This window comes from Poromitra crassiceps (genome assembly GCF_964638095.1).
Source record: "Poromitra crassiceps genome assembly, chromosome: 14".
Taxonomy (NCBI): domain Eukaryota; kingdom Metazoa; phylum Chordata; class Actinopteri; order Beryciformes; family Melamphaidae; genus Poromitra; species Poromitra crassiceps.
Window position 1 is genome coordinate 20,722,128 of NC_139633.1, and position 12,089 is coordinate 20,734,216.

At 43.8% G+C, this 12,089-nt stretch overlaps 1 protein-coding gene across 1 annotated transcript in view; it reads right to left on the minus strand.

Moving 5' to 3' along the window:
* Positions 1 to 6,391: 6,391 nt before the first annotated feature.
* The window catches only part of mindy2 (MINDY lysine 48 deubiquitinase 2), a gene marked incomplete at both ends in the record, with an annotated part of 38,799 nt that continues 33,101 nt past the window's right edge, over positions 6,392 to 12,089 (minus strand). The window contains 3 exons of the mRNA XM_083650592.1: positions 6,392 to 6,577; positions 8,000 to 8,188; positions 11,549 to 11,722. Of these exons, the coding sequence (XP_083506718.1) occupies positions 6,392 to 6,577; positions 8,000 to 8,188; positions 11,549 to 11,722 (549 nt within the window). The remainder of the gene's footprint in view (positions 6,578 to 7,999; positions 8,189 to 11,548; positions 11,723 to 12,089) is intronic.

A 12,089-nucleotide genomic window follows, 5' to 3' on the forward strand; every position in this document is an offset into this window, starting at 1 on the left:
TTGTCGTCAGAACCACATCTGAGTAGATTTGGCAGTATTTTTCACCTGTTTGAAGAAAAGAAAATCAGTTCAATATTAAACTAATTACTTGTCACGTGATTTAAAATGTAGCTAATATGCTGCATCAGTCTTGTCTGGAACTGAAAGCACCGGTGTAGTAGGATGACAGCATAGCCTGTGTTGACACAAAGTGTAGAAAAATTATATATTTAGTACATTGCATTTCACTCCAGATTAGTGACTTGACCACATGTCACTTTCAAGCACAATACATGCATCGTAGCCTATTTGCAGAAGAGATGAGGTACTTAGCACAATTGAATGCTTTTCTGGAAATACAATGAATCTGTATTTGTGGGTGTCTCACTGTCTCATCAGACTGGAGGGAGTTAATTTGACTCATTTCGCTTTGTCATAAGCTGTTTCTGTCAGTTGGAGGTTTTGATCAAATGAGATTCTTAACAGACTGAAAATTTGAATTCAAAATTTACATCTAGAAATCCTATCTTCTTATTATAATTAGAGAAGTGTCCGTGCGATCGGGCTGAAACTTTCAGGGGTTGACCTGACGGAGGCGGATTTTTTAATTAGGTGATTGCCCTAATTACCTAATGTGATGGCACTAATGATGTGATGTCATCAGTGATGTTATTCTTCCTGGCTGAGGCTAATAAGTTCAGTGATGATGTCATCAGTGATGATGCCATGTTCCAGACCAGGGGGGCCAGGTCCACTAGTAATAAGGATGAGAAGTGTCCGTGTGTGTGCGTGAGCAGAATCTTTGCCGGCCACAGCTATGCCGTTTTACATGCGATCGGGCTAAAACTTTCAGGTGGTGTAAAGAGCACCCATGCGGGTGACCTGACGGAGCCGGATTTTTTAATTAGGTGATTGTCCTAGATGATGTCATCAGCGATGTCATAGAGCAGGCGAGGCCGCGCAGTGGGCGAGCTGCGTATGTGACGCGCAGTGGGCTCTAGGAATAAAACGATTGATGCTTTAGAGTGTTGACAACTCAACAATTTCAAATAAGTCACACATTAACCATTCCTATAACTGTATGAATCAGGTTTTTGGTCAAATTTGCCTTGAGTGTGATTCTGTGATATATATGCCTTACCACAAACCATGACAACAAAGCAACTATTGATTTTAGTATTTTATTATCCTGGTACTTCTAATCAGGTTGAATGTCCCTCGTCTATAAGGCATTTTGTTATATATATCACCATATACATTTTGCGACTGTACTGTGAAAGGCTACATACATTATTTGGTCATTTATGTAAATAGATGAACATTAACCAACACAAAAGATTTATCCTCCCATATTCACAACTACACAGGTTCCTTTTGCTTGTGTTTTTATATAGTGAAATATCAACATAATGGGCCATACAACGAAACTGATATTCTTGGGGGTTTGCTAATGAGATTTTACTCTGCCTTATGTTTCATTCAGCACTATACATGCACCACAAAATAACATCAGGTGTTGATACTGCATTCAAGAAAACGTCTCACTTTAGATTGTTTAGCAGTCTGGATGCACGTCTCATACAACAAGAATCAATAAACATCCTCTCCCTACTACACAGATGACAACACTCAAGCCTTAGAAAACAGCCTTTTCCTCTTTTATGTCAAAGTATGATCATATCACATTACATGTGTGAGAAGCTATGTAACTAAACAGACTTTGACTGGACTGGAAAATAGCTATCTGAATTAGGGATGCACCTATACCCTTTTTTTTTTGCCAATCAAGTCGAGTACCATTGGAGCCAATTTTTATTGCAGTTTTGTCCAATCTACACATTTTCTGACACATTTTACAGAAAAACTTCACATAGCATAAACCTATGTAATCAAATTATACGCACCTATATATTTTTTGTAAATTGAAGGCAAAAAACTCAGCATCATCAAATTAACTGTGTGCTGGTACTTTTTTTGTGCTGGTGCATTTGTATCAATAAGCCTTCTGCCTGGTATAGGTGCACCACTAACCTGAATACATATAAAATTGCAGCACGTTCTATTGAAATGGTTATACTTTCTCAACAAATACACTCCTTAATTTTAAGCCAAAACAGGTTAACAGCCCTTTCATACTTTTACAAATTAACATTTTATTTAACTGGCTTGAGAGCAACGGCTACAAAGTTGAGATAATTCTTTTGGCCATTACTTTTAAAAGGTACCCAAAGAACAATTATAGCACTCTTGCACAATTTCTGTTCTGTATAAAATGAGGTATGTGTCTTTTCTCTTAGTGCATATCAATGTAACAGTGCAAAACCAATTACAATGACTACATGTTCAAAGACCACCTTGTCAAAATACTAATTTTACAGCATTTAACCCACAATCACTTTTACAAGGCATACAAGTCATCACTTGAGACATTGAACACACAATATCCTTCTGATCATTTAAACAAGGGTGAAACTGAAATGCACATTACAACAAAAAGATCAAATCCGGGTAATAAGTGTAATGAATATGAATAGCAAGATAATGCACAGTAGTAAATCTGAAAAAAAAGAAGAAAAAGGTGTGGCATGCAGCAACCTCTTGCCCATACAAACACCAACAAACAAGCTTTTCAGATGAATGAAACTTCCCTAACTGAGGTTCCATTTTTAAACTTCCTTTGGAATGTTTAATCTGCCTGATCACTTAATGGGCCGAGACATGAAGGAGGTCAAATTCGGGTCCCAATGATACTCTAATCTGAATTTAGTCATGAAAGGATCAACAAAAAATAGCACATTGCTGCAGACTGCTGCCGAGGACGCTGCCAGGAACTCTCCTCTCTTCTTACTGCTTCAAGCTATTTTTAAGGATCAGACCTATGGTTCCTCTCTTACTATCTTCTCTCAAGTCTGTAAACAAAAAAATGCATGGAGAGAATTGGCAAGGATTCTGGGAAAGACCAGAGACTAAAACAATGTATTGTAGACCATTTCCCCTCTAACTTAACCTACGGTAGTCATCACTAGTATAAAGGACAAAGCAGCACACCATACAATCTGTACATACTTAATTAACATAGTGTTCCTTTTTGGGGGGTAGTCCAAGTGAACACAAGCGGAGCAGCTTCATTGTGGACTTCAATGAGGATCTTAAATATTGTAGTGTTAAGCCCTCTTACGTGTCCAAATATTCCACGGACTTTCACAGCTATGCACAAGTTTCTCCAAACTATCAAGTTCGCCTATAATCTGTGGTATACTCCTGTGTGTATATATACACACTTGTGATTGTGACTGACTAAAGTGACTACAGGCCAAGGTAGTGCCGATACAAAGCATACCATTTGAAAAAGATACTCGAGGATATGTCCCCTCAGAAAAGGCCTGAGAGTATTTCTGATGCGTGTTAAAATGCATGGATTGTCTCATTCTGGTAGTACGCCTGTTCTCCTTTTGTCCTATAAAATACGTTGAAATGTTGTAAGGCGTTTTATATACAAAGTAAAGCCTTGTGACGGCCAAACAAACAGGGAGGTCAAACTCCAGCCTCCTGAATCAAGCCCATCAGAGAGGCGTCCCATATAGGTCGCCTGCTGCCCCCATCGCATCTTCCTGCCAAGTAGGAAGCAGTCCTTACAACAGGAGGCTTGTTCTTGTTGAACAAAATGGCAACAAACATGGAGACCATTTAACAAGCATTGCAAGGAACTCCCAACTCCAACTGTCTTTCTTGATCTGACAAAAGGCTTGACTCAAGGCATCCAACTGGAATGTATAGATCCAAAGGTTTCTCAGGAGGCAGTCCCGTGGTCGGACAATGGCACAAACTACCAGCCAACTCCACTGTAAGTATACATAGTGTATTTGTTGTGGTGAGGAGTGAACAAGTTAAAAGGTCATGCTACGCAATTTCCGTATTCAAAAAGGTTTTTCCTTTGCCCTAGGACAGGTCAATTTATGAATTAACTTCCACTACTATCCTCTGCATTCCACAAATGATTGACAACTTTGTCCCTCCCTGAATTTGAGAGGTCACATGGATGTGCAGTTCCACTATGAACAGGCTAGAAAAGGTGACAGTGAGGTTACCCAGGGGGAAAACTGAGAGGGGAGGGGGGAAGCTCGTTTGAGTCTACAGCTCAAGCAAGTCAGTTTCACATCGCTGCAACTGTTAACGGATTCAAGTTGTAAATCTCGATGTCACAGATTAGAGGTGCGGATTCAGGCTTTAAGGAGGGAATTCACAAATGTTAATCGAACTTTCCTCCTCTTGAATTGCCTGGTATATTCCTCTTCAACACCTAGCCACAATAGCAAATCCTACACCCAGAATGCAACAGGGGAGGTCACGGTGGCGTCTGCACACAGTACACACACTACATCTCTTTTGCGAGTGGCCAGAAGAGATTGACAGTGAGAATAGAAGGAGGCGCTGGAACCTCTTAAGAGTGTTTGTATGGGATACTGCCATAGCATTTAAACTGGTAGCAATCTAAACGGTTCTCCTTCGTGCTAAGATCGTCTTGGTGTCATTCTAAGTGTTGAGATGTTTTTTGAAAACATGGTGAACTGCATCCTGCAAACCCACAGAAACTAAGTAGTTGTAGTAGTGAAGAATATAAATGACATTAGGATTGTGAGATAAAAACATGAAATGTCCCATAAGTGTAGCTTAACCAATACAATTTAAAACATTTGGCTATTTCCAAATTTAAATTGTGACATCAGCAATGCTCAGCAAATGAGACATGGACACCATACACATGATTATACCATATACATAGCATATGTGTATATACCATACACATCAAAACAACACACACACACATTCACATCCAAACAGAGCAGAATACAACACTGCCATACTCTGGTAAGGCAAATTTGAACAGGGCAAAGTAGCGATGAGGAGTAGTATGTAGCTACAGTATCTGGCGTTAGTAACCCTTTAGAAATCCATGTGATCTGGGTACATAGTGTTTAGAAGGGGGACACAAATGTTATATTAATTTCCAACAGGCAAATATTATGAGAAAATCCCTTTCAACGGACACAAAAATAAAACCTCTCCCAAAAGCTCGCTTTCACACAGACGCATAAATAAAATTAGTATCTTGGCATCATTTAGAGAGGTGTGAATATTTCACACAATTGATGTTCTTGTTACCTCATCTTCAACAAAAGAAAATAGCTCATAGCAAACTCACGATTATTTCAAACCTAAAAGGCCGAAACAGGCTCCACCCACCAATAGCTTACTGAACAAATCCTAAAATGACTTACCGGTATGCATCTCTTGCTCAAAATATCTTCAAAAACTCAAAGAAAACAAAAGCCGGTTTTATCTAGACATGATCTGTAAATACAAAAAAATAGCTTATAAACTGCAATAATGAAAAATGAATGACACTGGTTTTCTTGGAAAAAAATACGGTGAGAGAGTGACATTTTGTTTCTGTAGATTTTGTCTTTTTGCTATAAAATATACCACCCCCGAATAAACTTGACCCCACGTCACAAATATAGTGCACTGTGCGACTTGTAACAAAGTTTGGCCAACTCTACGAAAGATAAGGGGTAGTTGTGTCCCTTCCTCTGATGTCCGGGTTCCACTGAGGATAGAGGATAGCAGGCACCAGTGGTTTGGGAACGGCAAATCCTCTGTTCGTCCCGTCGCATCTCTCCTCCAGCTGTCCCCTTCCCTTCCTGCCCAACCCGTTCTCATCCCAACTCGTTAAAAATGAAGCTTCGCTCAGGATCCCCTGTCGTTACTTTCCGAAGAGAAAGGCAGCGCCCCCTGTCGTTGGAAACCAATGAAACGGGCAAGGGGGCGGGCACGGTGAATTCTTGGAAACGAGGTGTTGAATTCAGAGAAGCGAGGACTATTCCTTGGTGCAGGGCGTCCCTCACGCTTTTAACCACCAGGCGGCGTCGGGGCCGGGGGATTCCCTCCTGAAGGGAGAGCCGGTATAGTCAGGTGTTGAATTCGGACCAGCGTTCAGTCGTGGAGCTTCCTTCCCTAACCTGGACCCATATCCAAACCCTAACCCCAACCAAGTGGCTACCAGTGCCTAACCCTAACCAACCACCAGGGGGACCATTGCCTAACCCCAACCTCATTCAAGAACAACGAGAAAGAGGTACCCCGGGTGTGGAAAAAAAACAACGACAAGGGTTCCTGAGCGAACGTGTTTGAGTTGGGAGTGAGAATGTGTTGTGTTGCCTCTCTGTCGCCAAGTGGGGGCGCTGTGCGTTGTGTGTCAAATCCATGGAGAAACAAATGCTGTCCCCTTTCTCACAGATAAGCAAATGCACAAAAAACACACACACACACACACACTCACGCACGAGTGTGCACGCACGCACGCGCACGCACACACACACACACACACACACACACACAGACACACTGTATGTTACAAAATAACACATTTGTCTTTATCCTTCGGTTCTTTCTTGGGTTTGCGCTCCCCAGCAGAGGGCTGTTTCCCCGGGCTGGGCGCAGGTCCGGCTGCTGTCCCCGTCCCCGTCCCGGCCCCAGCTGCTGCTCCCGCCCCGCCTCGGTCTGCCTCGTCGCCCCCTGCAGGCTCCTGCTGACCCTGCTGCACACACGGGACAGAGGAGAATGGGACAATCAACGTGACTGTGTCTGAGATGTCAAATACTCTCAAACTCCCGAACGGGTCATCTACGGCAGTGATTCTGAACCTGCCTCTCCTCTGCGTGGACCTGCCTCTCCTCCTCTGCGTGGACCTGCATCTCCTCCTCTGCGTGGACCTGCCTCTCGTGCTTGCTCCATTTGCTGCTCACTCCATTGCTGGCTTCCTTCCTGCTCTGCACTGCTGCTGGTGCTACCTCCGACTCAGGTGCCTCTCCTCCCCTGTGCCCGCTCCCATAGCCCACCCCCGCATGCACACGCACACTCTCTCTCACACTTACAAACTGAACTCTCCCATAAGTGAACTGAACTATTTCACTAACTGAACTACATTTACTGATGCACCTCACAAATGATACAATATGCTTGGTTGTGTGTGCTTTTATTGTTTGCTTGTGTGTTGCTTGAGCACTCCTGTCTGTCTTTTAGGCACATTGAGTCTGTGAGCTGCTACCATGTCTGTGTTTTTAATGCGTGTGTGTTGTTACCTCCGATTTGCACGAAACTTTACAGACAGGTTGGTCATGGGCCAACGTAGAAGTGATTAACTTTCCATGCTTCCACTGGCCAAAAGGGGGCGCTGTAATGGCCGTGTTCAATCACAAAAAGGTGATTACAGTAACTTCCACACAGATTCACATAACACCTTTGTAGATAAGTAGGTCATGGGCCAACTTAGAACTGATTAACTTGCCACACCCACTTGCCAAAAGAGGGTGTGGGGCAATGGGCGTGTCCAATCACAGAAAGGCGCCTAAGTTCCAAACAAATTCATATAACATGCACTCTACTGAGTATTGCTGTATTGCTGCTTTCTTGACCAGGGCTCCCTCTTCAAAGGGCTCTTGCAATCTCATTGGGACTAACCTAGTTAAATAAAGATTTAATAATAACAATAATAACAATTTTTAACATTTCATTCATCAGTTCATTTCAGTTCACACTGGTGGTCTCTGGACCCCACGTTGAGAACCATTGATCTACGGCAATCATGTCATGAATGTACGGTGCAGGGTTGGGATCAATTCATGAATGAACTCATCAATTCATCAATCAATTCATTTCAACTGAGGAATTGGAATTTGAAAAAACCTACAGGAAACAGAATTGGACATTCAATCAAATTCTGAATTTTTTTGTTTTGTTTATTCTTACCACATACAGTATCTGTGATTACACAGTGTTATACACTATATTATCATTACTGAATATCACAAAATGTTAGGTCTACCTTTCAGGTTTGATTTCAATGCATTACATTAATAGATACTGTACATTATGATTGAATGTATAATTTTATTGATTCATTGCGTTTGATTTATAATGTTGAGCAAGTCAACACAACCCCCTATCTCCCCCTCCCCACCTGTGCCTGTGCCTGTGCGGCAGCCGCCTGCTCCTGTTCCTGCTCCTGGTAGTACTGGGAGGCGCGCCGGTCCTCCTCCTCCTGGAGCTTTTTAGCCAGCTCCAGGTCACTGATGCCCTCAGGGAGCTGCTCCCACTGCAGGTCCTGGCTCTGCTGCTCCTGCTGCAGCGAAAGTGCCATCAGATAGTCCTAGATACACATGCACAGAGAGAGAGAGACACACGCATGCACAGAGAGAGAGAGAGAGAGAGAGAGAGAGAGAGAGAGAGTTAGTTGCTTTCTTGGTGTTTTACAAGCACACTTGTCAGTGTGATGGCTACCTACAAGCTGCATTGTGACATGCAGTAGATCTACCTACAAGCTGCATTGTGACATGCAGTAGATCAAGGCTACCTACAAGCTGCATTGTGACATGCAGTAGATCAAGTCTTTTTCAGTCCTTAAAGCCCCCGTCCAGTCAGTGTTTCTACCTGTTTAACGATTAATGTTCTTTTTCAAACATTCGGTGAGTGCCGCCTGCCTGGTATACTGTATAATAGCACGTCATCTGATTCTGTGCTACACTATTTTGCGTAAGCTACACCCAGAAAAACAGTGCACGCTACGCCGGAAATAGTATTCACATACATCCCCCTGCAACATCCCCCTGCACTTTAGCCTCAAGGGACCTTGCAGAATTCTCAAAAACCCGGCAAAATGGATGGCACCTCGGTGAACCCACACACAAGCACAGCTGCACCCGCTCGCTGTCAGCCATCTTTGTCTTTATCTTCAATATTTGCCATTTTGTTGTGTTATCTTCAACATGTTCTTTTTGTCATAATTTTGTGTTTTATTCTCTGTTGCTCTGGTCTTTTCGACATGCTATGCTTTACCACCGCAGTGCAATGGCCCAGATTCCCCACAGGGATCATTAGAACTTTCCTCTCATCAAATTGATCATGAGTGTAGAAAAAAAAGTCCCAGTTGATTTTCACGATAAAGCTCTGTCACTGATAAGAGAGTCTGGGCTTGTGCCAATGAGGACATTAAGAAGTGATGTCCTCCATATCCTTATGTGTACCTGTGTGTGTGTGTGTGTGTGTGTGTGTGTGTGTGTGTACCTGTGTGGACCTGTGTGTACGCGAGCAAGGCTGACAATGTGTCAGCCAGCCTGTGTTTGGACCAAACTGGCCAACCAATGAGCAGACAGCTGTGAAAGCAGTAAAACACCTAGGAGACCAAAAGCCTGTGCATTATTAAGGAGAGCGTTGAGGAGTGTGTGCTACAGCTAAGCATGGGGCAGAACAGAGGGGGGCACCATGTATCCCTGCTTTACAGGCTTTCAAGTGTCTAACCAGTGGGGTGTGTGTGTGTGTGTGTGTGTGTGTGTGTGTGTGTGTGTGTGTGTGTGTGTGTGTGCGTGTGCGTGTGCGTGTGCGTGTGTGTGTGTGTGTGTGTCTGTGTTTCTCTCTCTGTCTGCTTAAAATGCACGTATGGAGAGCTTGTCGACATCTATTATTGAGGAACCTTCCCTTACAATGTTGTCAGCTTGGGATGACGGCCACTCTCAAATTCACTTGATTTCCCCTGATTATTTATGCATTTTATTTATGCATTTTGACGACTCTGCGCCATTCTCCTTCTTGGATTTTGATGTCTCTTGTGTTCTGTTTATATGATTTCTGCAAAATGACTACAACTAGAAACACACAGAGCAGCAAGCGTGAGGAGAGTACCACCGGGGGGCACCAAAGATCTGTGTAACGTTACCCGGCACGACACGCTAAAGTGTTTCAGATGTGTGTAACCTTACCCCAGGCACGACACGCTAAAGTGTTTCAGATCTGTGTAACGTTACCAGGCACGACATGCTAAAGTGTTTCAGATGTGTGTAACGTTACCAGGCACGACACGCTAAAGTGTTTCAGATCTGTGTAACGTTACCAGGCACGACATGCTAAAGTGTTTCAGATGTGTGTAACGTTACCAGGCACGACATGCTAAAGTGTTTCAGATCTGTGTAACGTTACCAGGCACGACGCGCTAAAGTGTTTCAGATCTGTGTAACGTTACCAGGCACGACATGCTAAAGTGTTTCAGATCTGTGTAACGTTATCAGGCACGACACGCTAAAGTGTTTCAGATGTGTGTAACGTTACCAGGCACGACACACTAAAGTGTTTCAGATCTGTGCAACGTTATCAGGCACGACATGCTAAAGTGTTTCAGATGTGTGTAACGTTATCAGGCACGACACGCTAAAGTGTTTCAGATCTATGTAATGTTACCAGGCACGACACGCTAAAGTGTTTCAGATCTGTGTAACGTTATCAGGCACGACACGCTAAAGTGTTTCAGATCTATGTAATGTTACCAGGCACGACACGCTAAAGTGTTTCAGATCTGTGTAACGTTACCAGGCACGACATGCTAAAGTGTTTCAGATCTGTGTAACGTTATCAGGCACGACACGCTAAAGTGTTTCAGATGTGTGTAACGTTACCAGGCACGACACGCTAAAGTGTTTCAGATGTGTGTAACATTACCAGGCACGACATGCTAAAGTGTTTCAGATCTGTGTAACGTTACCAGGCACGACATGCTAAAGTGTTTCAGATCTGTGTAACGTTACCAGGCACGACATGCTAAAGTGTTTCAGATCTGTGTAACGTTATCAGGCACGACACGCTAAAGTGTTTCAGATGTGTGTAACGTTACCAGGCACGACATGCTAAAGTGTTTCAGATCTGTGTAACGTTACCAGGCACGACATGCTAAAGTGTTTCAGATCTGTGTAACGTTACCAGGCGTGACACGCTAAAGTGTTTCAGATGTGTGTGACGTTACCAGGCACGACACGCTAAAGTGTTTCAGATGTGTGTAACGTTACCGGGCACGACACGCTAAAGTGTTTCAGATCTGTGTAACGTTACCAGGCACGACACGCTAAAGTGTTTCAGAGCTGTGTAACGTTACCGGGCACGACACGCTAAAGTGTTTCAGATCTGTGTAACGTTACCAGGCGTGACACGCTAAAGTGTTTCAGATCTGTGTAACGTTACCAGGCACGACACGCTAAAGTGTTTCAGATCTGTGTGACGTTACCAGGCACGACATGCTAAAGTGTTTCAGATCTGTGTAACGTTACCAGGCACGACACGCTAAAGTGTTTCAGATCTGTGTAACGTTACCCGGCACGACACGCTAAAGTGTTTCAGATCTGTGTAACGTTACCGGGCACGACACGCTAAAGTGTTTCAGATCTGTGTAACGTTACCAGGCGTGACACGCTAAAGTGTTTCAGATCTGTGTAACGTTACCAGGCACGACACGCTAAAGTGTTTCAGATCTGTGTAACGTTACCAGGCACGACATGCTAAAGTGTTTCAGATCTGTGCAACGTTACCAGGCACGACACGCTAAAGTGTTTCAGATGTGTGTAACGTTACCGGGCACGACATGCCAAAGTGTTTCAGATCTGTGTAACGTTACCAGGCACGACACGCTAAAGTGTTTCGGGTGGATAAATGCTGGGTCTGCCAGCCTTGCCTTCATCAGTGTTCAGACCTGGTCTATCTGGTCCTGCTGTCCGCGGTACACCGTCTCGGGGTCAGAAGGTGGGCGCAGCCGGAAGTCAGAGTCGCAGAAGTTTCCGTCTCCGTCCACATTGTGGAGGCTCTCCCACACCACCTTCTCCTCTGTCAGGAATCCTTGGTCTGTGACCAGGAGGTACAGCTGGCCCTAGGAAACACACAAACACACACACACACACACACACAACGCATTACACACCCGGGTCTTTTAGGTAACTGGCAGGATTGTGTGTTTGTGTCTTGGGTACTCTTAGGTCTTTACCTAAGCGCTACAGGTGTTACACATAGCTTTGCTTACATTGGCAATGGCAACCATACTGTACTGTAGTATGGTACAGTATGGTACTGACCTTTCCTGTAGCTAACAGGAAAGGTTCCTCCCGCTGGAGATACATGTAGGATGCAGAGTGCTGCAGACCTGTAGGTGCTCAACAGGACCTCCTGAAAAGATCACCATGACTTGTCTTGTTACGCTACATAGCCGCTATCATTGAATAGGGAGTTGACATCAGTTT